At 45.5% G+C, this 27,942-nt stretch overlaps 1 protein-coding gene across 3 annotated transcripts in view; it reads left to right on the top strand.

Annotated features, from left to right (window-relative positions):
- ATP8B1 (ATPase phospholipid transporting 8B1) overlaps positions 1-27,942 on the top strand; it is a 126,056-nt gene that overhangs the window by 70,966 nt on the left and 27,148 nt on the right. For all 3 annotated transcript variants that reach the window (XM_042961341.1, XM_042961342.1, XM_042961343.1), the window contains 13 exons: positions 8,448-8,545; positions 10,620-10,733; positions 12,793-12,891; positions 13,006-13,067; positions 15,833-15,905; positions 16,014-16,084; positions 17,846-17,928; positions 18,047-18,205; positions 18,567-18,655; positions 20,608-20,798; positions 23,127-23,335; positions 25,698-25,741; positions 26,422-26,578. In XM_042961341.1, coding sequence (XP_042817275.1) covers positions 8,448-8,545; positions 10,620-10,733; positions 12,793-12,891; positions 13,006-13,067; positions 15,833-15,905; positions 16,014-16,084; positions 17,846-17,928; positions 18,047-18,205; positions 18,567-18,655; positions 20,608-20,798; positions 23,127-23,335; positions 25,698-25,741; positions 26,422-26,578 — 1,449 coding nt within the window. The remainder of the gene's footprint in view (positions 1-8,447; positions 8,546-10,619; positions 10,734-12,792; positions 12,892-13,005; positions 13,068-15,832; positions 15,906-16,013; positions 16,085-17,845; positions 17,929-18,046; positions 18,206-18,566; positions 18,656-20,607; positions 20,799-23,126; positions 23,336-25,697; positions 25,742-26,421; positions 26,579-27,942) is intronic.

Genomic DNA, 27,942 nt, shown 5'->3' with positions numbered 1-27,942 from the left:
GAGCGAGGTCTATTAGCTACCCGCGCCTGGGTGCTAATTAAATGCAGAACATTGGGTTCCTCTCAGACCAGCCAATCAGAGTCTATTAACAAGATGACTAGTATGCGCATCAAGTTGGGAAAGCACCACGAGAATAAAGATTCTCTGAGGGAGAGAGATGTTAATTTCAAAAGGCAGTCGAAAATTTGAAGTCCTGCCTTGCTCAAACCCTGTGGTATGTTGCTTCCGTGACAAGGGAGGGCTGTCGGGAGGACTGGTCACCCTCAGGTGGGAGGGAAGAAGGAGAAAGACTGAGAAAAAACCCTGCTCCTGAGCAGTGGATGGCAACCTCGCTTGCAAATTAGGATCGCTTGGGACCTTCTCTGGGCTCAGCCCGGACTAAAGCAAAAATCCCTGGGGCTGGAGCCCTGGGCATCAGGATGTGATAAAAGCCCCTCTCGGGGATTCCCAGTTGAGAGAAACTCATCCCGCCGAGTGCATAGGAGTCCATCTGGGATCTTGTTAAATTGCCATTCTGGTGCGTGGGTCTGGGGTGTGTGGCCTGAGGTTCTGCATTTCTAACCGGGTCCAACTTGTCCACACTTTATGTAGCAAGTGCCAAGAACAAGGAGTAAAGTTGTGTGTGTGTGTGTGTGTGTGTGTGTGTGTGTGTGTGCGCGCGCGCGCGTGTGTGCGCGTGTGTGCGCGCTCATAAACAAGCCGCAGCATCTGGCCTTTTGCTTTCATTCTCTCGGTGTTTGAGCTCATTGCTTTTCTTTTTTGGGGAGATGGGGTGGCGTAAGGGAGCAACAGAGCTGAATGCTATGAATACATACAAACCAGCAGATAAACATCATTTCTTGACTCGTCGCTCTTGCCTGCCCATGGCTAATGCCTTTCTCGCCTTCACAAGAGCTGTTCAAACCATCAGTGCTCTCCCGAGGGCACCCGCTTTGAGCCACCTCCTCTCCATGTGAGAAACTCAAGGCTGTGCAAACTCACGCATCCTTCTGCGCCCCTCCCCTGGGGTGGCCTCCTGTGTCCCCGCTTTTCCTGTGTCATTACCCTCTCTGTCCTGGCTCCTTCAGTCTCCCTCCTAAAACCACCTCCATACTCACTTCCGATGTGATCCATTCACGCTCAGGGTTTCAACCCGAATCTGCATATCCAGTACCTTCCAATCTGTATCTCTGCCCTCAACCTCAGCTTGGAGTCCAGATCTGTTTTTGTGGCTCCTGGATGGTTTCCTTCCCCATCCCCCCCCCCCCCCCATGCATCCTGGAGGTTCTTCAGTTCACCAGCCTCCCAACTAGACTTCCACCTCTGTGTTCTCTAGCTCGCTCTTGGCATCTCTGTCCGTCCAATCACCCAGGCTGGGATCCTGAGGTCACCTTTTTCTCATTTCAAGTTCTCATTCTTTCTTGCCCACATTCAGACAGTTGTCCTATAAGTTCTTGACTCTGTCTGCTATTTCCAGTCCCTTAGTTCTGGCTTGGGCTCACATCAATGACTGCAGTGGTCTTCTGCCCTGACACTTGTTCCCTTCAAATACATCCCGCTGACTGCTGCTAGTGTGACGAGGGCAAACCGACAACCGACTGTGGCATTGCCGTCCTGAAGCCCTGTGGCTTGGCTGGGCATCAGAAGCCATGACCACATAGACTTCCATCCTTTCCTGTATTCTTCCCTCTTGATTTATCCCCACTCACCATTCCACTGCCTTTTAGAAAAATATTTTTTTAAATAGTAAATAGAATGGTATAATGACCATAAGAAATCAAGCAACATACACACTGGCTTTATATGTAAACCTATAGAGGGAAGGAATTGAATTGCAAACGTACTGTTTTGAAAGGTAGTACATGCATTTGGAGATAATTATTGAAGGCAGTGGTGAAAATGAAGTCTCCTTCCGTGCCTCCTCTGTCCCTCAGCCATGCAGTTTTCTTTCCCAGAAAGAAGCTGATGTTGTCAGTGTCTCAAATGTCCTCTTGGAAATATACATACACTTGTAAGTGCAAAGAAGACTTACAGACACGTGCCCTTGCATACCCATAGATCCATAAACACACGCGTGCCAGAATGTGTACGTGCGTGCATCCCTACTGTGCGTCAATTCTGTGTGTCACATGGCTGAAAGCACAGTATGGTACACACCCCCTGCTTTTGTTGCTTAGCGTAATTTGGAGATCTTTCCTCTGAGTCCGTAGAAAGCCGCCTTATTCTTTTCTTTTTTCTTTTCTTTTCTTTTTCTTTTCTTTTTCTTTTCTCTTTCTTTCTTTCTTTCTTTCTTTCTTTCTTTCTTTCTTTCTTTTTTGCAGACTGCTTAGACTTTTGTCATGTCGATGTTTAACCGGCTGCTCGTGGTGACATTTGGGCTGTTTCTAATCTTTCTGATAAATAGGGCTGCACTGAAGAACACCGAGCCGCATCATTTCTCCCATGTGTGAATATATACGTGGGGGATCGATTCCTAGAAGTGGGATCGCTCCTTCAGTCCGTGCATGTGTGTGTTAAAATCTGGTAGATATGGGCAAATCGCTGTCCACAGAGACCACCTAAGAGCGCCTGACCCTCCACTCTCTTTTCAACCCAGTGTGTCCTCACATTCCTTACTCTTGCCAACATTTTGCCATTATGAGATAAAAAATTGGTACTTCCCTGAAGAATTACGCTTCTTTTCTACTGAACTTGAGTAGCTTTTCACGTATTGAAGAGCCATTTGAATTTCTCTTTGTAGGAGAGGTCTATTCATGTCCTTTACCCAATTTTCTCTTCTGTTGTTTGTTGCTTTTTCTTTTTGATGTTAAGCTTTTGATCTTTTTCCTCTGCTGGCTGACTGCAGTCCGTACCCACCCATGTAGCTATTTGGTTACTGGTGTCTAAGCAAGAATTCAGAACCAGCAGTAAGGATGAGGGACCAGGTGAAGTTTACTTCCTTTTCCAAATGGCAGCAATCAAAGGTTTTGGTGACCGTAGGAACACTCTGAATATCATGTAGTAACATTTAGACGTATCGAATACACATTTACCAAATTCGGGGATGGTTTTGAGCCACAGCTGGTTGATGTTAAATGCATCTCTGGACACATGCATTGATGGCTTTACACAACGTTGTTAGTTGATATCTTCCTAGCTTTTTCCCAAGGGGACACACGTGCATTTTTTGCCTGTAAATTTATTATTTCTTCTCTTTTCTTCATCAATATTTTCATTCTAGAAAATGGGACAAGATATCTTCTTTTTTAAAGTAATTTTAAAAATTTTTTAAATATTTTATTTTATTTTGAGAGAGAGCGAGAGAGTGCTAGCACGAGCAGGGGAGAAGCAGAGAGATGGAGGGAGAGAGAATTCCAAACAGGCTCTGCACCATAGTGCAGAGCCTGACATGGGACTCGAACTCATGAACCGTGAGGTCATGACCTGAGCCAAAACCAAGAGTTGGATGTTAACTGACTGAGACACCCAGGCACCCCATGGTACAAGATATATTCTTTTTCTGTAAATTAGCCTTGTGGTCCAAATGTTTTGTAAAGTTCTCTGTTCCAAGTGAGTAATTAGTTAATGTTTGATCAAAAAGACAAATATTTCCGAATGTTATTTTGCTACCCTTCCTAAAGGTATGCGCTTTAGCAGAGCATTTCTCAAACCATATTAGTAGGTGTTCAGTAATTTTAACAAAATGTGCCTGTGGTCACATTGATTTTGAAAAGACTGAATTAAATAAAATTTTAAAAATGCCTTCTTAGAGCCTTTAATATATTACTGGGTCCGTTGAATATCCAAAGGGGAAAAAAAAATAAAGGATGCAGTATTTTATGCTGTCTTTTGCAAATGTATTTGACCACAGACACAGCTTTTGCTTTTTTTTATGGCCTCTGCTTGAAATATTCCTCAAGCAATTAGCATAAAACTCAGGGGAGGATTAAGAGAAGGCATCAATTTATTTGCCCTCCGATTTGTCTGAATTATGCCAGACAAGAAACCTTGTTGGAAATGGGGTTATTGACTATTTGACTACAATCAGATTTCTAAAATTAACTGGAAAACTCCTGCGGTTAAGCTCAGTATGTTGCAGATGAAGATAACGTGGTTACTTTCTCTGGTCTCCCTAAGATGTTATCAAAAGCATAACATTAAGAAACCGAGGTCATTTCCAGTAAACCCTTCACGGGTCCTGCTTGAGGCCAAATGCTACTTTGCGTCAGAGGCATCCACATCAAAATGTCTGGGGATGAGGTGTAGCGCTGGGACAGACAGAGGAGCCACTAGCTGGGGGGTTTAATGATGAGGGGAAAAGAGCCGTGAGGGGGACCAAAGAATCCAGCTCATTACAAGGGCGGCTTATTCTTTCCTGTTGAGTTTTTCTGAGATCGATTTTTATCCCTTCCCTTTGGCCTTTTCTTGATTCTTGGGGAATCCTGTCAACGTTTTTTTTCTCAGCCTTCCTGAATTTTGGAACAGCGGCTCAGTGAAGTTCTGGAACACTGGTGCCTGGAGGTGTGTCTTAAGTCATCAGCAAGCCAAAGAAAACCACTAAAAGCACATGCATTTTCAAATTTCCGTGACATAGAATAGATTCAGGATTATCCCATAAAATATCCATTTTACCTACTTTTATTTAGGTGTCCTATTTGAGTGGAAAAGAAATGCTCTGCATACGTTATATTCTGATTGCATAGTAGATAATGCACATTGCAGTAGAGCTTATGAGTTGTCTTCCGGTTCCAGTTTAATCGTCCCATGTCATAAAATTGCGCTTTAGCTACAGAGGTGCTGGGAGCTTCTGCGTTTGCAATGACACGATCATTATGATTGCCCGATGAAGGGCAGCCAAAATGATGCAAGAGGAGTTTTCGGTAATGGTATTGTGGTGTTTAAAGAAGTAACAAGGTTAATTATTTGCATTCTTCAGCAGTCCACGCTTGTCCCTTTTGCAAAATTATCTGTACTTCCTATGAGGGAGAAGTCTAGAAAGTGAATCATTTGAAAAAATGTAACACATTATTTTTAAAAGTCTATCTTTATTGTGATAATTATATAAGATGGATGCTTTTAGAATTCTTTACTTGAAAATTTTTTTAATATCTTCCCGTCTCCAAAACTAGTTGAGTCGCGTTAGTTGTTAATTTCCCTCCCTTACCAGTTTGCAGGGGAGGAGGGGTTCATCAAAACTGGGCTCACCCACACATGTGTATCCCACGGTCGGGGGGCGGGGTTCGTCCAGCGTGCACGTTCAAACACAAGTCACTGGAGAACCTAATGCCAAAGAGGTGCTTCCTCGACTTTTCTTCGCGATTGATAGCATCCGGTCTTGAGCCTTCATAGCAGTGGATGCTTATGCCTCTGCCTTCCCGTTAGGAAACCAAGCACAACCTGATATTTGACTTCCACCTTTCCTGGTGGAAAAGTCAACCCTATGCTCATAAGCAACCATCTGACGTCAGCTCGTGGGCAGAGTTCTCAGGGTGGTTTGGAGCATAGGTCACAAGCGAAGGCCCAGTCAGGACAGCAAAGTGGACAGAGTAGCCGGACTACTTGGCCCCATGCCTGACACACGCTAAGCACTGAACATGTGTTAGCCACCGACCTATGCATGATGGGACCGAAGAAGTCAGGAGTAGATGGGCAAAGACAAGCCAGGTGGGTGGAAATATTTTTCCTCTGCGGAGGTAGCCTGACTGCCAGGTTCATCATCTCTATGTTAGAAAGGTCCCTTGAGCTGAAATCTCCATGAGGTGCTGGGCTCCATCAACAGGTGATCCACTGAGATAAAAAGGACTTGAGCCAGAGATAAACTAGACCTCATCTTGTGAGCTGTACCTTTCCTATTCATTCGGAAGGTCTGCAAGCATATCCTCCGTGGGGACTTTCAGCGTGTCATGGGAGGCCGTGGCCTGTCCCTAGAGAGCTGCCCAGTGTGGTGGTTGCAGGCCCAGAGACTACCTGCGAACCTGCTGCCCAAGCAGCTAAACGTGCAGTAGTGGGACCCTTATTTCAGCTCTGCACAGAGAAGGCTCCATAAGTGGACAGGTTGGAAGCCAAGGAGTCTCCCAGCCCAGTGCTAATGCTCGGAAGGAAAGAAGGGAGGACCAAACCCAGTAGGAGGAGCTCCTATCACCACGGGGTAGGTGACAATGCTATAAGATAGGGGTGACAGGTCAACTCAGAAACCCACCTCCAATGAGTCTTCAGCCAGCTATGGAGCCACTAGAAAGGACAAAAAGAAAGAAGTCTGGATCAGCCCAGGAAGCAGCAGCTGCAACCCCACCGCAAAGGACCCCAGGATGTTTCACAAACCAGGGAGGAGCCCATCTCCTGCTGATTCTGGAAGAGAGCCACGGGGTTGGCTCTCCATTGAGCGACGTCAAAGCCAGCTCTAGCACAAAACAGTGGTCCCACCGTGAGACAGAGAGGTGGGTGTTGGTTCCGAGGCTGTGGAGGGAGGAACATGGAGACCGCCATGGAGACAGCAGAGGGTAGCCAGGGGCTGGGTTTGGGGAGCAAGGGGGCCCGTAAACTTGGAGTCTCATTAAAAAGGAGACAGAGGGGCAAGCTACTGTGGGGGCCCAGGCTCGGAGAAGAGTTGCTGGGGACCATGCCAGCTTTCCTTTCTGCAGGTTAGATAAACAGAGAGACCATCTCAGGATGGAACGGATCTTCTGTTGGAATCTCTATGTCCCACAGGCAGCGGCAATTTCACAGTGGGCTGATGGTGCGATGTCACCATGGTGTAGCTTGAGTCCCCTGTCTCCGGTCAGAAGACCCCAACCTCACGTTCATGCTCTTTAGAGCCAGTGCGAGGATGCTGCCTTGCTTCACGCCTTGCCGACTGGTTCCCCAATGCTGTAGCTGAAGTCCTACCATCACCACCTGCCTCTCCTCTCCTTCCTTCTCTCCCCACCGCCACCCCCTCCCCCACCAAGGGGTCCTCAACATAGACTGGACTCCTGTCCTCTCAAGGGACAGTCAAGAGAAGGAGGAGGGGTGCAGGAAGTTTATGGGCAAGTAAAAGAGGAAAGTCATCACCCAGACTTCCCACTCCTAAGTAGATACCTGGGGGGAAAAAAAACATCTTATGAGTTCCAGAGAATGTTTATTATTATAGCAAAATGATTCATAACAATAGCAAGACGCTAGAAACACCCAAACTATTCGCCAACAGAAGAATTGATCCATTTTGGTATATGCATGATGCTAGAAAACAGCGGCAATGAATAGTATATTTTATACTACACCACATTAGTGTAGATGAAAGTTACATAGTATTGTGAGTGGAAAAGCAATTCACAGAAGAATACAAGTGATACAGCTCAAAACCAGCCTGAGCAACTTATTTTGGGGGATACATACCTGATAAACCTATATGGAAAAATAAGAGGGCAAAGATAAGCACATCTGATAAGCACAGACATTAGAAATGTCGTCGGCTGTAGGCGGGGAAGTAGGAAGGACGTGATCTCAGAGTTGGGAATTGCCCTGTTGAACCAGTAGACAACATCTGCCAGTAAGTGTGGAGAAAACTACCCCCAAGAAGAATCAGGTCAGAAAGAGTGTGGGGAGGGGTGGGGGTGGGGGGGTGGATTGGGACAAGTGTTTTATGAGACACCTGTTGGGTGAGGAATGTTCCCCCCGGCAGTAGAGATGCTATGGACTTTCTCAGATGCCTTGGAATTTAGACATGCCGATTGAATGGACCGAGTCTGCTCAGTACTGTGTCTGTGACACAAAGCACATGAGGTAAAGCAGCACATGCCGATCTGCGCGCAAGACTCAAAAGTGTTGGATTAGTTGGGTGATGTCCTTTTTCGTTGATTTTTTTTCATTCCCTTGATACTCGGTTACCGATTTTATAAACCAAGTGCATGAGTCTGGAAAAAATAATTTGACTTAATTTAGCTGTGACCTTCCGGGGGCTCTGGGATTTTGTTCGGGCCATGTTTAAATGAGGATTACTCTTGTAGAACTCCAATGTTCCATGAACATTCTATGAGTCACAGCATGTCCGTTCGTTGGCTTAGGGCTGCCGTCACAGTGGCACAAGCTGGGTAGCTTCAACCGCAGAAACTTACTGTCTCACAGATTCGGAGACTATAAATCTGAGGTCAAGGTGTGGGTACAGTTGGTTCCTACTGAGGCTGTGAGGGAAGGGTCCGTTCCAGGCTTTAGTCCTTGGCTTGTAGGTGGCCATGTTTTCCCACCAGCTCCCAACTGTGCATATCTGTGTGCAAATTCGCTTTTTTTTTTTTTTTTAAGAAGGCCATCGCCTTATTGGGTTGGGGTCAACTCTAATGACCTCACTTTAACGCGATCACATCTGCAATCACCCTATTTCCAAACAGTCATGCTCTGAGGCCTGGAGGGGGAGTTTGGACTTTACCAGATGAACCTGGGAAGCTCACGGTTCAGCCCACAACAATACGCTAATTTTATGCTTGATGGACTACTTTTCTCTTTCTTTTTAAAAGATTGTACATGGCAAGTCAAGGCAAATGATCGAAGCTTCCATGAACAGCCTCAATTTATGAACACAAAGTTCTTTTGTATTAAGGAGAGCAAATATGCGGTAAGTGGATATTAACTTTCTAAATTTAAAAAAAGTGTTTGTTAATGTTATTATTTATTTTGGGGAGTGGGGGTGGGAGGGAGAGCGAGATCGAGAGCAAGCAGGGGAGGGGCAGAGAGAGGGAGATACAGAATCTGAAGCAGGCTCCAAGCTCCGAGCTGTCAGCACAGAGTGACGTGAGGCTTGAACCCAGGAACCATGAGATCATGACCTGAGCCGAAGCCTGACGCTTAACCGACTGAGCCACCCAAGCGCCCCATGGATTTTAACTTTCTAGCTCATCTTCGCTAAGAGCCAGTTTTTTCCAATAGCCATTTTGCTTAGCAACTTCATGGGACACCTGCCTTCCAGATAATCCCTGGCCTGATAATCCCTGATTATCATTGTCCGTCGTATAGAATATCATTTTTATTCATCACTTTGAATTTAATAAAGGTGAGTAGGGGTGGCTTGACGCAAGCCAAAACAAAATTATGCAGATTGAAAAGCTCCCTGTGTGCGTGCAGAGCTCTCTTAATGTTTTATAGAAGAATATACAACAGTGTCACAGAAACGTTATGTTTGAAAGTAATAAGAATTTGAAAGGAATCTTAAGAACCTATTTCCCCCTTTTCTGCCTGTGATAGATTTAGAGGCCAAATATCTTTTCACCCCAGAAGTCCTTATTACCTTTAAAATACGATCGGGGCACCTGGGTGGCTCAGTCGGCCGAGTGTTTGACTTCGGTTCAGGTCATGATCTCACGGCTCGTGAGTCTGAGCCCCGCATTGGGCTTGGTGCTGACCGTGCAGTGCCTGCTTTGTATCCTCTTGTCGCCTTCTCTCTGCCCCTCCCCTGCTTGCTCTCTCTCTCACTCTTGAAAATAAACATTAAAGCAATTATTAAAAAATAATCTAATATGATCAAGTGTCCCCCGTCAGGTGCGTGCTTACACGTCGTAACGTATCTTTTAGTCGCTAGGACAGCTGTAGCAGAGCCACAGACGGGCTGGTTTAAGACAACAGAAATGTATTTTCTTACAGTTTAGGGACCATGAGTCCAAAATCAAGGTGTCAGTCTGGTTGGTTCCTTCCGGAGGGTCTGAGGCAGCGTCTGTTCCAGGCTTCTGTCCCGGCTTCTGGAGGTTGCCGACAATCCTTGGCCTTCCTTGGCTTGTAGACGCATCCCTCCACTCCCCGGCTCTGTCTCCACACAGCCTTGTCCCTGTGTGTCCCTATGTCTGTGTCCACTTGTCCTCTCCTTCTTCTTCTTCTAAGGGCAGCAGACATTGGATGAGGGCCCACCTTCATCCAGCATAACTTCACTGTAACTTGATTACAGCTGCAAAGACCCCATTCCCAAATAAGATGACAGTCACGGCTATTGGAGTTAGGACGGGAGCATATCTTTTAAAAGGGGCACACGATTCAACACACAACAGCGTCTTTTACTTTACACAGTAGTCTTCATCCCCCTTCAGTAAAAGAGTGTTCCTTTTCCAGCGTCGTCGTTCGGGCTGACGTCTCCCTTTGCCTTGTTTTCTCTTTTTTTATTGTTGTTGTTGTTGTTTTTAATGTTTGCTTATTTTTGAGAGAGAGAGAGACAGAGCATGAGCGGGGTAGGGGCAGAGAGAGAGAGGAAGACACAGAGTCCAAAGCAGGCTCCAGGCTCTGAGCCGTCAGCATAGAACCTGACGGGGGGCTCGAGCTCACGAACCATGAGATCATGACCTGAGCTGAAGTCGGACGCTTCACCGACGGAGCCGCCCCGGCGCCCCTGCCCTGTTTTCTAAGAGGCTCTGAGGAGTCAGGAATCTGCCAGCCGTGTCCATTTGCTCAGTCAGATTTGCCACAGAGACCTTTGAAGTGAAATGTCTGCTTCTTGTTGCTGTCTCTGACCTAAGCCTCCAAGGAGTCATTCTGAGGCCTGATTAGAATTAAAAGCGTAAAGGAAATCTCGGTGTCTTCCTGGCCCATGTCCCTGTGTCCCTGTAGGCCATCAGGCTTTAGTGATTTTCACAGGGGTGTATACATTAGGATAAAAGCTCGGCCCCATGTAGAATGACCCTTTCATTTTTTTTTTTTTTTCCCAACAGAATAATGCAATTAAAACGTACAAGTATAATGCCTTTACCTTCCTACCAATGAATTTGTTTGAGCAGTTTAAGAGAGCAGCCAATTTCTATTTCCTGGTCCTTCTTATCTTACAGGTAATGCCCTTTGATATCTTAAATCTGTTTTGAGTTATGATGACTCAGTAACATTTAAGTTGTGGACACATGTAATCTTAAAAGTTGTTGTATTAACATCAGGCTTTTTGCACACAAGGAAACAGTGCCTCATACAGAACCAGCTCGACAATGTTAAGTAAATAGGGAAAGGAAGCAAATGGAAAGAGTTTAATTCTATATTTAAAAAAAAAAAAAAAATCAGTCGCGTACTAATGTGAATGTTAAAACTGGTTTCCCTGAAGTGAATACAATTAAAACCTTCACATTGTAGAATTATGTGTACCCTAAAATTCTATTTATTGTGTGCCTGCCCTTTGTTTTTCATGTAGGTGCTTAATTTCGTCAAGAATATTATTTATTTGTACCAATGTTTGGGTCATAATTCTCAATAGATTATTTTTGTGAATTGGTTTTTGTGTTGACAAAAGGCCTATTCCTTTCCTGAGGCTGTTTTTTTTTTTTCTTGATTGTGGCAAAGGACCCACTTATCTAGAGAGTGTTAATTTTACCTATCTAGAAATCGTTATAATCGAGGGAACTCTACACCCTCTAGTTACCAGACTATCAACCTTTAGCCCTTGACAACAAGCCTTGGATTTGGAAAACCATCTCATCTGCTGGGGTTTACCGAAGAGGGTTTCATGCAAACGGGAACATGTGTGTGTCCGGGTGGGGATGGGGGAAGCAGGGAGCGGCGAGGAAGCAGAAGGGAGAACCGGATCCCCAACAGATTTAGTAGGATATGAGATCTACTGGCTTGACAGTATAGAATGTTCCTGTTACCAAGAGGGACCTTTGAAACCAGCCCACGTGGAGACAAACACTAAAATTTGAAGGTACTGCTATGTCATAAGTGGGCCAGTCTTCCCTTCTTTCCTTCTAGCAAGGAAAAGGGGGAGTTACGTTGATAATCCTGTGGCAAATGATCGTTCTCTCTTTCGACCAACCCCCAATCATCTTCTCTTAAGATCTAGCAATTTAAGTTAAAGTGATAGTAATAGCTTTAGACAGCCCTTCGCTGATTACTTCACTTAATTCTTGTACTCTGTGATGTAAATGCTATCATAACCTCCGTTTTCAGAGAAACTGAGGCCCGTGAGGCACCGGAGCTTGTTCAAAGTCCCAAAGCCCTAAGCGAGAGACTGGGGCGGGACTTGGATCCAGGAACTTCACCGCAAAGCCTGTCATTTTATTGTTTTTATTTATTATTATTTTTTTATTTATTATTATTATTTTTTAATTTTTTTTTTAACGTTTATTCATTTTTGAGACAGAGAGAGAGCATGAATGGGGGAAGGTCAGAGAGAGAGGGAGACACAGAATCTGAAACAGGCTCCAGGCTCCGAGCTGTCAGCACAGAGCCCGACGCGGGGCTCGAACTCACGGACCGTGAGATCATGACCTGAGCCGAAGTCGGACGCCCACCCGACTGAGCCACCCAGGCGCCCCCAGCCTGTCGTTTTAATGACTACGTCATGTGACCTGATGATCCGTAGGATGGTTACAAGAGATCTTTACTAAACTCGCTTCCCAATCTTTTGTTCCAACTTCAAGGCCGTCTTAATGGAGGCAAGGTTTCCTCCGAGGCCCAGCGCAATCACTGGCTTTCAGAGGCAGCTGCGACCTGTTGCCGTCCTTGCCTCCATCGTGAGACCCTCAGAGACCACTGGCTAAGCAACCAGCAGGGGACAGCCTGCTACATGGATTCCCTATAAAAGCTGAAGGACTACTTGTCCCAGCTCCCCACACGGCCCTCCCTGCCATTAGTTATGATTTTCACAAAGAGTTTGGAGCAGTTCTCTTTTAGCCCCCCTGGTGTCCAGTTAAGGTCGCAATGAGACAATTTCAGGAGCCACTGTTCTCTGGGGCCTGTTCCAGGAGGCCATAAGCTAGAGAGGGCGGCAAGAAGGTGGTCAGCTGGAGGCTTTGGTGACTTTCCTACCTGCCCTACAGGACGTAGGCTTGGAGGTTCGAATCAGCAGTTACCTGTAGATGCCGTGCCTGCGTGGGCACACACGTCTAATTGTATTTCTTTCAGGCGATTCCTCAAATCACGACCCTGGCATGGTACACCACCCTGGTGCCCTTGCTCCTGGTGCTGGGCATCACGGCCATCAAAGACCTGGTGGACGACGTGGTAAGGATTTCTGGGGCAACTTTCTCCTCCCTGCTGTGAGCTTATTTTAGTTTGGCGTTAATATCTCACGTTTGGAGAATATTCAAATAACCTTTCCCCTCCTCTCTTCTAAAGGCTCGCCATAAAATGGATAATGAAATCAACAATAGGACGTGTGAAGTCATTAAGGACGGCAGGTACTGTGTCTTCCTTAACTTAGTTACAAGAACAGAACGGATAAGTATGTCTAGAAACATACTCAGAGATAACCATTCCAAACTTGGAAGGCTTTTGGCATAGCAGCCTTTTCGTTGTAAGAGTCTCTCTTAACTTACTAAGACTTGGTACCCTCCTTGCGACCCAGGGGCTGCAGCCAAACTGGGTTGTGGGCACTCGTCCTTTGAGCCCCGTGGCATCAGCACTCATGTGTTTTCATGGCTCCTTCAGCCTGGAGCTCCCATCTCTGCTGTTCCCAACTTAGGTGTTCGGGACTTTGCTCGAATGTCTTGACCCCCCCCCTTTCCTGGTTCTCCCTTCACGGTGCAATCAAGACCTTGTCGCTCTCATCTTTCTTATCAGAATTATTTGTGGGGGGCGGGGTGCCTGGGTGGCGCAGTCGGTGAAGTGTCTGACTTCAGCTCAGGTCACGATCTCACAGTCTGTGAGTTCGAGCCCCGCGTCGGGCTCTGTGCTGACAGCTCGGAGCCTGGAGCCTGCTTTGGATTCTGTGTCTCCCCCTCTCTCTCTGTTCCTCCCCTGCTTGTGCTCTATCTCTGTGTTTCTCAAAAATAAATAAATGTTAAAAAAAAATTAAAAAAAAAAAAAAGAGAATTATCCGTGTAGGTGTCTTCTCTTCTGTCCTGAGCTATAAGTTCCTCAAGGGGACTGTCTTGATGGTAACTGGTTGTTTTTTGTCCATCAGAGTCTCCAACACACAGAAAGGGCTCAATGAATGTTAAATAAATATTGTCCACTGTGACCGACGTGCCAACTCAGAGACCAGTAATGAGTTGTTTTTTGAGCAACCGCCTAGAGGCAGAACCACAAAGTCAAGTGCTAAAAATAGCGACTAAGAAAATGTCGAGTCGCTATGATGTCCACCTGAAACTGTAGGGTATTGTATGTCAATTATACTTCCCTAAAAAGAAAAAAAAATAGTGATGAAGGCCCAGTTCAAAGACTTTTTTTGTGTCAACACTGAGAAAAATAAGGTGATTTGCAGGCACTGTTCCACTGTGTCTAATTTGGAGATAGACTGCGGCAGCCTATAAATCTGTTGGGATGGCTTTTTTCCCCTCCCAAATAAATGGATTCTGCTCTGAAGGGTACCTTTCGAATCACTTAGAATTGCTCTGATGAAGAGAGCAGTAGGTTCTTAGCCAGCCCGCACAACTGTGGCCATGGCTCACAACCTGGCTGACTCCACTGGTAAAGAGTAGCTCTGAGTGGCCTTGAATTTGGGGGTCAGAGTGCATATCTGATAGGGCCGCGGCTCCAGCTCCCCCTAGAGGAGGGTCAAGCCTGTGTGGGGACTTGGGCATTGTGGGGCAGGGCAGCGGGACCTCCCGAGGGAAACCAGATGTCGCAGTGGAAAGGCTCAACACAGTTGCCACTCACACCCCCAAAGAGCTGTGGCAGGAAGGTTCTTAACTTGCTCGTTTATAATTTGACACCCATTTGCCAATTCTAATTTACAGTTTTAGAGATGCTGAAATGTAGACTAACTACGACTTAATTTATTGAAAGATAAGCCAAATTCTTTTTTTTAAATCCTGAGATGGAGAAGTGTGTGTTCGATTCTAATAAAATTGGTCATGCTGGGGTATAAGCGTATATTTAAAGTGTATTTTAAATGAAAAGACACTGTCTCAAAAATAAATAAAAACATTTAAAAAATTTTTTTAAAAAGTCGGGAGGGGGGCACCTGAGTGGCTCAGTCGGTTAAGCGTCCGACTTCAGCTCAAGTCATGATCTCACAGTCTGTGAGTTCGAGCCCCGTGTCGGGCTCAGTGCTGACAGCTCAGAGCCTGGAGGCTGCTTCAGATTCTGTGTCTCCCTCTCTCTCTGCCCCTCCCCTGCTCATGCTCTGTCTCTCTCTGTCTCAAAAATAAATAAAAACATTAAAAAAAATTTTTTTTAATAAATGAAAAAACAAAACTGTAGTTTGAATCTCCAGGTCTCTCTTATCCATGAATTAATGGGAGGACAAACATAGTAATTGGAGTTCTGCCTCCGAAAATACTAAGTTTATTAGTTGTGATAGATTCATAATCTCTGTTATGGGTATCTTTTCTACGTGTGAAAAGTTTTCACACAGACCACTGTATTTTAAAACTTTTTAACATGTTGATTTGTTAGACATTTAAATGGCTCTTTCCTGTGAAACTTAAGACAGAAAAATAGTCATCTGTTTAATTTTATTTTGCATTTGATCAGTGTCCTTATTAGGCTTATGAGAAAGGCAATGCGTGCTCATTGAAAAGGTAACTTAATAGGGAGGAGGCATGCTCTAAAGTTCCCTGAGGATTCCAGGTGGCCCGTGCAGGAGCCAGAATGTGTTCCTGTCCTGGGACCACCTGGGTCCCGCGTCCTGAGCAGGTGGTTGACAACCCAGAGGCCAGAGAACAGGAGGCTGGAAGCACAGGATGTGAGCAAAAATATAGGAGCCCAGTAGCTCCTTGCCACACGTTTGAGTAGCCCCATCGAGCCTTCCTGCCATGACGCCACATGGAAAGAACACATCAAAGTCATTACCATCATCACCGCTCCCTTCAGAGGATACTGTGATTCACGTGACCACTTCATGGGGTTTCATCATGAAATTGGCCAAAGTTTCAGGAAACCTTTTTTCTGTGCTCTTCACGTTTCCCCAGAAATCATTGGCTCCTAGAGAGAATAATTCCAAATCCTTTGCCAGTAACTTTTGAAAGGCCGGTAAGCTCTCATTCCTTTTGACATTTAGGTTCAAGATTGCCAAGTGGAAAGAGATTCAAGTTGGCGACGTCATTCGGTTGAAAAAGAATGATTTTATTCCCGTAAGTGAAGAAGCCCCGCGTCCCTCATCTATTATCCTCCCGTCTTCCGCGGGCGCTCAGTTTGGCCCTGGGGATGTCTGTATCGTTGATGTGTCTTGTTTTGCACAGGCCGACACGCTGCTCCTGTCCAGCTCCGAGCCCAACAGCCTCTGCTACGTCGAAACAGCTGAACTGGATGGGTAAGCGGGTCTTGGCTGGGCCCGTTTTCAGGCCGACCGTTAAAGGCGCATTCGTTCCATCGAAAATTGCATCAGAAGAGAAGCCCCGAGATCTAGCCTTGCCTCTACCCCTTGCTGGCTGTCCCGCGGTGTCCCTAGCAGACCAACCTCTCTTTTTTCAATTCCGTCTATAAAGTGGGGTTCTCAAGCCTGCCCTTCCCCCCACTTGTAGGGAGGGTTGAAAGGGATGGACACCTGAGCCCTTTGCGTACAGCTGAGCAGCGTCCAGACACGTATGAAGGACGATCACAGTAATGAATTTCCGAGAAAACAGATTTTTTAAAGTGCTTGTCAATGGACAACTCTGAGTTTTCCCTTTGTTGGTTTTGGTTAGCATAGGAGCCCTTACGGGAATCACGTTCTGTTTTTGACCAGTTTTGAATACATTCATTCATTGAGTGCCTGCTAAGTTGCATTAGCTTCATGTGTTAGCTCACTTAATCTTCTCAGCGACACGATGAGATTATTACCTTGACGTTGCCCTTGAGGAAAGTGAGACACAAGGAGGTGAAGTAGCCAGCCCGAGGTCACTTAGTAAGTGGCAGGGCTGGGACGGTGCTCGCCTGTGCTGGCTGCCCAGGTTAGTGTCTGCATCGCCCCCTCTGATACGAACACCCTTCCTCATACCCTCGATGCGCGTAACTTGTTTGTGGAGCGCTGAGATCATCTCGGTGCAACCAGGTCTGTCTTTGGTCTATAAATTAGTCAGGTGATCAGTCATACCTATAAAACAGCTATTATCCCCATGAGTGAGAGACTCGGAAGCTTTCCGAAGGTAGCAAATCCTACGTGCCGTGTCGGAACAAACAGAATGGGGAGGTCGAGGGCCACAGTCAACTTCTGAATATATGGAAACCCCCAAGTCCATCTTCGTGGAGGCTGCAGAAGGATGTCTGTCATGTGCAGACAGCATCGCTGCCCCGATGCCCAGCCTGACTCTCTGTGTCCCTGAGCACACACCTTCCCTGCTCTGTGGGTGGGACATGCCAAGTATTGGAGGGTAAGGTTCCCACCTCCTTTCCTAGTTTTCTAGATAGAAGTATCTTTCAAAAATAGGGGATCCAGTTGTTCACTCTGGAAAATAATAGGTTGATAGAGTCCAGGCACTTTCCGTAACAAATACGTCTTGTAGAATCATCTTAATGTGAAGAAGCTAAATTTTTTTTAAGTGTATTTATTTTGAGAGAGAGAGAGAGCAAGAGAGAGGGTGCACCAGCACATGAATGGTGGAGGGGCGAGAGAGAGAGGGGGAGAGAGAATCCCAATGTGCTGAGCCTGATGTGGGGCTCAATCTCACAACCTTGAGATCATGACCTGAGCTGAAATCAAGAGTAAGAGGCTTAACCCACTGAGCCACTCAGGCACCCCTAGAAGCTAAGTTTTTAAATAGCGGTGTGGTAGTTAAGTCTAGACTGACGGTAAGAGGTTAGTAAGAAGGAGGACAGGAAGCTTGTAAATGCCTCCGTCCCATTCATAGTGCTCCACAAAAACAAACAGCAAAGGGGACCAGCATCTTCTAAGTCAGGAGTTTTTCTGTAGTTCAGGAAATAACCTCACTAAACTCCAAGTTCCAAGGCAAACTGGGCATTCGAAAATAGGAAAAGCTAATGATCTGGCTTTTGCTTCCAGGTATACCTAACGTTACTTTGCACAATTTTTCTTATGTGCCTTTTTGAGATCCTGAATTTGTTCCTTCAATTCCTTTTCTCCCTCTCCCTTTAGAGAAACCAATCTGAAGTTCAAAATGGCGCTGGAAATCACACACCAGTGTCTCCAGAGAGAAAATTCACTGGCAGCATTTGACGGTTTGTGCAGACGTGCCTTACTTTGTTTTCAAGTTTAGTTGCTCAACTCAGTCCCAATTAATTAAAACCAGAAAATCTTTCATGTGTGAAAACTTATGTGAATCATATTTTTCTGAAGGTTTCGTTGAATGTGAAGAACCCAATAACCGGCTGGATAAGTTTACAGGAACACTGTTTTGGAGAAACACAAGTTTTCCTTTGGATGCTGATAAAATTTTATTACGTGGCTGTGTAATTAGGAACACCGACTTCTGCCATGGATTGGTCATTTTTGCAGGTAATTTCAGAGTTTCTTGGGAAATTGATGTGATACGTGCCTTTAAGATTTTTTTTAATGTTTATTTTATTTTTGGGAGTGAGAAACAGAGCACGAGCAGGGGAGGGGCAGAGAGAGAGGGAGACACAGAATGCGAAGCAGGCTGCAGGCTCTGAGCTGTCAGCACAGAGCCCGATGTGGGGCTTGAACTCACAAACCGTGAGTTCATGACCTGAGCTGAAGTCGGACGCTTAACCAGGCGCCCCTGATATGTGCTTTTAAGATTCAAAGGAGGGGATTGCTCTTCTGTTCATTCTCCATCGAAATGAAAGGAAGCATTGATTTTCCCAACTATTGATTGTATTGAATTTTCCATTTTTAGGTGCTGACACGAAAATAATGAAAAATAGTGGGAAAACCAGATTCAAAAGAACTAAAATTGATTACTTGATGAACTACATGGTTTATACGGTATTTATTTTCCGTTTCAGTAGATGAGAGGCTAGACTACTATCTTTTACTCTAATTTTGTTGTATGTTTTTCTTATGTAGAGAAATCTTAACCTCTGCAGGCCAGGTAGAAAAATGCGTGAGGCATTCCAAGAGAGAGAACTCTCTTACTTTTCCTCAGAAACGCCATATTCTAATCGGAGAATCCTTTTGGGAACCGAGGTTCCACTTGTAGGGTCCCCTGAATGGTTGAGTATTTTGTCAACTGGAGTGACCAGTTGGAAAACCAGGGAGCCTGAGATAAGTTAGTGGGGCCGGGCTCCTGTCAACATAAGGTTGATTTTACTGCTATTAGTTTCCCATAGGGGTAGTTCTCTTAAAAGCAAACTTTCCTCCCCAGCATGTAGTGTACAAGTCTAAATATAAGGCAAGGCTAAATATAAAGTGTGTTGAGGGCCCCCAAGACCACCCCCAGGTTTGGTGATTCACTGGAAGGACTCACAGAATAAAACATCTAGTTGCCCTCATAGCTATGACTTATTGTGACTTATTTACAAAGCAAGATCAGCAAAGGCAAAAGGCTCATGAGGCAAAGTCTGGAGGAAGCCAGGTGCAAGCTTCCAAGAGTCTTCTCTTGTCACAGGGTCACATGGCAAGACACCCTCCATTTCCCTAGCAACAACTTGTGACAGCCCATGTGAAATGTTGTCTCTACCAGGGAAGCTCATTGGAGACTCAGTGCCTGGGGTTTTATTGGGATCTGGTCACACAGGCCCCATCTGCCAGGGATGTACCAAAATTCCAGATTCCCTGAAGGAATGTAGGGGATCAGCATAAACCATATTGTTTTACACAAACAGGCACCATGAGCCGTTCTTATCAGGGAATAAGAAATAAGGAGAGGAAGGGGGAGGAAGAGAGGAAACCCTTCCAAAATCTAAGTTCCTAGATGCCGGCCAAAGGCCAACCTTGCAAGCAGGACAGCGTCTCAGGCCCAGCCCCAAGATGTTGGGCAGTGCTCCAATTTCCCAGTGAGAATTAATTTTTTTCCCAAGTATTTAGCTTAATTTGAATGTGTAAGTTTTTAGAGACGTCAAATACTTACCATACTTTAATTACATACACACATTTAAAGTCGTATAAAAGTAATACATTAAAGAAACAGCTCTTTTTTTCTCTCATCTCCCATTTCGTGAAAACTTTTCATGTGCATCTTCCGTGTCATCGTCCCGGTTATGGCCAGAGTACTCACGACGAGTTCCTCTCTCATCCTGAGCCCTGTGGTTTTGAGATATAGCACTTTTGGAATCTGTGGCCAGAAATTTCAATCTGTCCTTGGAAATCGTCTTCCTACCACAATTATCCGAACACCACTGGGATGGTCGACTTTTGCATTCATCCCAGAAGTATACACTCGTCATTTCCGTAACAGAATACTCACTGTACCGCTTCAGAAATGGTCTAAACCTTAAGTGGTAATGAAGTCTTCAGGGATAATTACCTGAATCAGGGTGAAATTCCCTTATGTTCTCTTTTAAAAAGTTATTTCCATCAACTATTTTCTATAAACGTCCCAGTTCAGCGTTATCTGAAATTATGTCATCCTAAGGTATCTTCCCCCAACAGTATGGTATTATTCAAAGTAAAAGTAATTGATAGGATGCCCTGTAATGTGAGAATGTTTAAGCATTTGAATACAAGACACCAACCTTCTCTTTCGAACAATAGTTTTGGGAAGAAAACTGCACCTATATGTATTATGTAGGCTAAATCAACCAACCGTAGAACTCAAATAGGCTTTCAAAGCCTTCGTAGGCGCTGTTTTTCCCTTAAGTGTGTTGTGTTTACAGACTACTAAGTTATCATAAATGTGCTGGAGTATTGAGTGAGGTTAATTAGCATCTATGAGATTCTGGGGGTTGGGGGTTGGCGATCCATCTTCCAAATACACTTCAGTGTGTTATGTCTTCCAGATCTTTGTTGTTCTCATTCTGCTTTCTGCTGGTCTGGCCATCGGCCATGCTTACTGGGAAGCTCAAGTTGGCAATTATTCTTGGTACCTCTATGATGGAGAAGACTTTACACCCTCCTACCGTGGATTCCTGAATTTCTGGGGCTACATCATTGTTCTAAACACCATGGTGCCCATCTCTCTCTATGTCAGGTAAGGCTGTCCTCTCTTCGGCCTTTTGCTTTAAGGAAGAATGCAGTACATTTTCCCAACTTTGCCCCTTCATCTCTATCAATAAATGTTTCAAAGGCCATACGGAACAAGTAAGAAAATAGCTTCATTTCAGAATTGGGGGTAATATAGGGCGAGGAAATTAACTTTGGAGTTTCTGTTCTGTGCCAGGCACAGCACTTTGTATCTTGACCAGTTTATAGATAAAGACAACCGGGGTTCAGAAGTCACTCACTTGGTAAGATTGCTTCTCAGTGGACTCAAAGCCCAGGCTTCAGAAAGGGCCTTGGGAGAAAGCTGGAGATTTAGACTGACATGGGAAAACTTAGTTGTTTTTCTTTTTAGGAGCCTTCCTAATCTCCTCTCTGTGTCTTCCTTATTACCACCTGGTACATCCATTGCCTGTAAAAAGCTTGCTGGGAATGCCTCTCTCCCTGCCCTCATTCAGCCTCTCAAAATGTTCTGTTTCTTATCTTAATCTGAACCATAATAAAGGAGTCAGGGTCATATCTGTGACAAACAGTGATCACCTTGCTGAGTGAGATTTCTTCTTCCTCTTCTTCTTCTTCTTCTTTTTTTTTTTTTTTTTTTTTTTTACTTTTTTCTTTCTTTACTGTCAAAGTTCGCTGTCAGTCATCGATTGGATTTTAGACCATTGGAAGAGGAGTTGTGCCTTGGAATATCCCCAGCAGCCAGAGTCTACCTTGACCTCCAATTAAGTAACAGCCCAGAGACATACAGGATCACATACACTTCTGTAATTAGGAGCACTTAGCTTATTTTAATTTTATTACATGTGCATTTGTCTTATTTTTAATCTTATTACATGTCGTTAACATTGCTCGTTCACTAGTAAGTAGAGCCCTGGGGAGCCATGTGTTTGCAGTCGCTTTAAAAAAGGAGAAACAACCACAGAAACCTGAGATAAGATTTACCTTTGTGGAGGGAGCTATTAAACAGATTATTTTGTCTAAAACCATGAATGCATGTTATAAAATAAACTGTGTATGTCATTTTTGGTTTTAGAAAGTCATGTCATGTAACTAACATGGTTTCCTTCTTTCTCTTAGAAATAAAGGTCCTTCTACAGCACAAGGTGGATCAGGTCGTTCTGCTTTGTTTTCCACCCTTTGTTTCCATTTCATTCAGGATAAACTCATTATGGAGGCCACACTGTGACCCACGAGGCCCAGCATGGTCTTGTGCTGTTCATCCCGTCGTTCCTACAACCTCTTATACGTCCACTTCCTCCTTGGTCTCCCCCAACTTTAGCCTCCCTGATAGTCCTCACGGGTGCCAGTACCTGCCACAGAGCCTTTGCACCTGCTCTGGTCTCTGTCTGGAACGTTCTTCCCTCTTGTCTACATAGTTGCTCTTTCATTTGCCTCAGGTCTCTGCTCAAACACCACTCCGTCTTAAATACCACGCTATCCCTTATTCTGTTCTCACCCTGCTTTGATTTTCTGTGGGGGATTTTCACCACATGATAGAGGTACAGGTTTGTGGATTTGTCCCCATTAGAAGGCAGAGGTTTTGTTGGGTTTGTTTCCCTGGGGAGCCCCCCCCCGTACCTAGAATGCTGTCTGTACATAGTAGGCACTCAGGAAATATTAGCAGGGGAAGGGAGGGAGTTCTTTTTCCACCTCTTTAACTTATTAGAAAGACATCTTTTGCCCAGTTAACAGTTGCTGGATATGTAAACAGCTTCCTTCTAACTGAGATATATTTAATCCTTTAGAGTTTTCAAATTGTGATGATTCCTTTAGACTGTCTTATTTGGGACAGTCTATAACTTCATAAGATTTTAGGGGGAGAAAACACTATGTTTTTTCAAGGTGTGGAATCACAACGTAGGGGTCATTTGCCAAAAGCACACCGATTCTGTAACCTAGTGGAACCTCATCGACAACCGGGGGCAGAGGTAGACATGGGAATGACGGGGACAGGGGTGAGCACGGCCATTGCAGGTATCCCGAGTGTGATGGGAATGAGAGAAAAGAGAGTAGAGATTGCCACATCGTCACCATGTCCCTGGTCCCACAGGGCTGTGTTCTGAGCGTGGGGTGCTGTGGCCAGATGTTGTCAGGAATGAGTGGGAAATCGCACCAAATGAGGTGCGTTGACCCTGAAGCTCGAGAAGGAGGTGTCTGGTCGGGAGAACCCAGAGGCTTGGCCCACGGGCCACCACGTGGCTTGTCTCTTGGCAGATGAGCAGCTCGCCGTGGTGCGCACAAGTCGAGACAAAGCTCGCCGCCTGCCTCTCGTGTCGGAGAGCACCGTCCACGCTAATGTGTTGTCTTGCCTTCCTAGCGTGGAGGTGATCCGTCTGGGACAGAGTTACTTCATAAACTGGGACCTGCAGATGTACTATCCTGAGAAGGACACGCCCGCCAAGGCGAGAACCACCACGCTGAATGAGCAGCTTGGGCAGATCCATTACATCTTCTCTGATAAGACAGGGACGCTCACGCAAAACATCATGACTTTTAAGAAGTGCTGCATCAATGGGCAAATATATGGTGAGTGGAAGCCATCGCTCCATCCCTGAGCACGCGTGACCAGCACCTGCCGTCCCAGAATTGCTGGTGCCGTCTGGGTGCACGGCCCCGGTGGCCACTTGGGGCCAAGTCCTGAAGTGGCTTCGCTGGCAGCACTGGGAACGCACGCGTGGGAGAGGTCAGAGGTCAGAAACAGGCACACACTCCTCAAGAAATCAGACACAAAATTACCATGTGATCTGGCTTCGGAGGGGATCCCGAAAACACCAAAAGCAGGGACCGGAAGAGATCTTCACACAACTACGGTCATACGAGCATTATTCACAGTAGCTAAAGTGTGGAAGCAACCCAAGTGTGAGTCAGTGGATGAGCGGATAAACGAAACGTGGTCCCACATACAACGGAACCTGGTGTAGCCTTAAAAAGGAAAACATTCTGGGGCGCCTGCTTGGCTCGGTCAGTTGAGCGTCCGACTTCGGCTCAGGTCAGGATGTCACGGCTCACGGGTTTGAGTGCCATCAGCACAGAGCCCACTTCGGATGCTCTGTCCCTCTCACCCTCTGACCACCACCCCTCCCCCCCCACTCATGCTCTGTCTCTCACTCTCTAAAAAATAAACCTTTTTAAAAAATTATTAATACAGTGTTTTACATTCTTTCGCCACAGTACTTAAAAAAAATTTTTTTTAATGTTTATTTTTGAGAGAGCGTGAGCAGGGTAGGAGCAGAGAGAGAAGGAGACACAAAATCCAAAGCAGGCTCCAGGCTCTGAGCCGTCAGCACAGAGCCCGACACGGGGCTCGAACTCACGGACCACGAGATCACAATCGAAGCCAAAGTCGGACGCTTAACTGACTGAGTCACCCAGGCGCCCCTGAAAAATAGACATTTGAAAACAAATTTTTTTTAAAAAAAGGAAAACATTCCGACACACGCTGTAGTGTGGATAAACCTTGAGGACCCGGTGCTCAGTGAAATGAGCCAGTCACACAAGGGCGCAGTTAGTGTGATTCCACTTATATGAGGCCTTAGAACAGTCAAATTTATAGAGACAGGAAGTAGAATGGGTGGTTGCCAGGGGCCGGGGGCAAGAGAGGATGCAAAGTTATTGTTTAATGAGTACAGAGTTGCAACTTTACCAGATGAAACAGCTATGGAGTGGACGCGATGTTATGCAGCAGCGTGATTGTATCTAGTGTCACTGAACTACAGACTTCAAAATGGCTAAGGTCTGGGGCACCTGGGTGGCTCAGTCGATTGAGCGACCGACTTCGGCTCAGGTCATGATCTCGTGGTTCGTGAGTTCGAGCCCCGCGTCGGGCTCTGTGCTGACGGCTCGGAGCCTGGAGCCCACTTCAGATTCTGTGTCTCCCTCTCTCTCTGCCCCTTCCCCGCTCATGCTCTGTCTCTCTCTGTCTCAGAAATAAATAAACACTAAAACAAAAATGGCTAAGGCCAGGGTGCCTGGGTGGCTTAGTTGGTTAATGATCCAACTCTTGATCTCAGCTCAGGTCATGATCTCACAGTTCATGAGATCAAGCCCCGCGTCGGGCTCTGTGCTGGCAACATGGAGCCTGCTTGGGCTTCTCTCTTTCCCTCTCTCTTTCTGCCCCTCCCCTGCTCACAGACTGTCTCTCTCTCTCTCTCTCTCTCTCTCTCTCTCTCTCTCTCTCTCTCAAAATAAATAAACTTAAAAAAGATGGTTAGGGTGATAATTTTATGTTATATGTATGTCACCCGATTATTTTGAAAAAGGTGATTTCCATTCTAATATTCTGAAACTTGCTGTATATTAACAAAAATATTCAGGCTAATACTGTATTCAATTCGAATGCTCTAACTTTTAAATAAAGACTTAATACAATTTTTTAATAACTACAGGAACACTGTGCTTTTTCCTCGTAGAAAACTATACTATGAATATGTTTTCACAGAAGGGGCATCTCAGATGTGGGAGCCCATGAAGAAGGTGGGACACTGGGGAATTAAGGAAGTGGTTCTCACGTACATGGTGACAGTCCCTTTCTAGCTGGGGGATAGATAAAGCACTTCAGAGGACAGGGGTCTGGCCCCAGAGGAGGATGCGGTATGGAACAAGAGAAGCACCAGTGTTTGAACCTCTAGACCAGGGGTCTGCAAACTCCTTCTGTAGAGAGCCCAATAGGAAATATTCTAGCCATTGCAAGCCAAAGGTGGTTCGTATCAGACTTTCTTCTTTGTTATGTTCTGTTTGGTTTTTACAACTCTTGAAAAATGTGAAAATCATTCTAAACTTGAAAGCTGTCCCCAACAGGCCGGGGCCCTTAGAACCAAAGCAGGGGGAGGAGGAGGGACCTCTGCATGCAGGGGAAGACTCCATTTATCTTGTCCTGTTTGTTTCTCAGGAGACCATCGGGACGCTTCTCAAAACAATCACAGCAAGACAGAGGTGAGTCCTTTAACTGAAGGGAGGGTTTGGGGGTGTATTAGTTGCCTATGGCTGCTGTAATGAACTACCACAAAAAGGGTGGCTTAGAACAACAGAAATTCATTCTCTCACAGCTCTGGAGACTAGAAGTCTGAAATGAAGGTATCAGCAGGGCCATGCTCACTCTGAGGTTCTAGGGAAGAATCTTCCGTGGCCTCTTCCTAGCTTCTGGTGCTTGCCTGCAACCCTTGGCGTTCCTTGGCTTACAGACCCAACACTTAGATGTCTGCTTCCATTGTCACATGGCGCTCTCCCTGGGTATCTGTGTCTGTGTCCAGATTTCCCTCCTCTTATAAAGACACCAGACATTGGATTAGTGCCCCCCATCCTCCAGTGTGACCTCATCTTAACTTGATGATATCTCCAAAGACCTTATTTCCAAATAAGGTCATAGTCACAGCCACCGGGAGTTGGGATTTCAACATATCTTTGGGGGGTGGAGGGAACACAATTCAACCCACAACAGGATGTCTCTTTGTTTTAAGACAAGGGTGAGCCTCTTGACACATTAAAAAGTACATTATAATCCTAAGAAAATTTTTCCATAAAGACTTGGCTTCCAAGAGAAGCTTCTATCATTTGCTAAGCCCACACTGTTATTTTTAAAATCACATTTTCTCGTCTTCCCCCACCTCTTTCAGCAAGTGGATTTCAGCTGGAACACGTTTGCTGACGGGAAGCTTGCGTTTTACGACCACTATCTTATCGAGCAAATCCAGTCGGGGAAAGAGTCGGAAGTTCGGCAGTTTTTCTTCTTGCTTGCAGTCTGCCACACGGTCATGGTGGACAGAATTGATGGTGAGTGTTTCCCTGGCATCTCAGACACGGGGGCCCAGGTTTTTAGTTTCCAGGTAACTCGTGCCCGGCGCCCAAATGCACGTTGAGTAGTATGCACGACACGTCTGGGTGAGCACCCACCCTGATGGTCTACGAGGCAGCAAAGCGTGAGACAAGCCCCCAGTCTATGAAAATGCACATCTTCTTCACAGGGATAGCTCCCAATGCGTTTATCACTTTGCAAGTGAAATCTTATCGTTAAAAGAAACGATTGACTCTTGCATTATGCAAGAAGAATCACAATCTTCCCGCCCTGTTATTACTTGACATTTATTGAGCGTGAAGAGTCAAGTCTTATCTGGATCGTGGCTGGACTTCGAACTTGAACAATCTTTATTGCAAAATAATTTCAGAGAGAATTTATTTTCTAGATTCAGATATGTTTGGGGTTTGAAATAATACCCGCCAGAGCCTCGGCTTCCTTAAGGTGCCTTTTTCATCGGAAGGAGCATAACTAACGTGTATTTGCATGGGAACCAGCAAAGCTGACGTGTAGATTCTTTTTTTAAAAAAATGTTTATTTATATATTTTGAGAGACACAGAGAGTGAGCAAGGGAGGGGCAGAGAGAGAGGGAGAGGGAGAATCCCAAGCAGGCTCCGTGCTAGCAGCACGGAGCCTGATGTGGGGCTTGATCTCATGAATTGTGAGATCATGACCTGAGCTGAAATCGAGAGTTGGACGCTTAACCGACTGAGCCACCCAGGTGCCCCTCCTTTGCAGAGTTCTTAAACGCAGCTCGTGCCAGCTTTGTTATAGCGAATTTGTCCAATGTCAGTGAAAGCCATTTTTTCACATATGGACATTACACTAAGTTACACACCTGTGCGTTATAGAAAGAGGAAATGGAACCCTTTTGGCATTTCTGCGGGGAAGCGCAGGCTGCCTGCCCCTCCTGCACTTGAGTGAGTGCAGCACAGGAAGGTGTCTTTCTGTTTTCTGACCCTGAGCTTTTGTGTGTGGCAAGTACGAAATCTCCAGAGGGGGGATACGCAGAAAAACTGAATGTGTAAAACCTCTATGTGCTATCTTTCAGCAAATTTCAAAGAAATCCATTTCAAGCATGGGCATAATGGTCCAATAAAGCAAGATGACAGCGGAATTCAAATTGGGGCAGATACGTGGAAGGTTATTAGCAGCCAAAGTGGAGGAAGACAGACATGGCAGGTCATGAATAACTCATGTAGAGGTCAAAGTCTGTTTTCTAGACAACCACGTTTTACTGATACAGTAAGAATCAAGCATGATCTTTCTGAGCAACTTGGTTATTTTAGGTCTTGACTCATTAGTGAAATTATTCATCCTTTTGTGTATGTGTGTGTGTGG

The sequence above is a fragment of the Panthera tigris genome, chromosome D3 (assembly GCF_018350195.1).
Source record: "Panthera tigris isolate Pti1 chromosome D3, P.tigris_Pti1_mat1.1, whole genome shotgun sequence".
In the NCBI taxonomy this organism is placed as follows: domain Eukaryota; kingdom Metazoa; phylum Chordata; class Mammalia; order Carnivora; family Felidae; genus Panthera; species Panthera tigris.
This window is presented reverse-complemented; position numbering and strand designations above follow the sequence as displayed.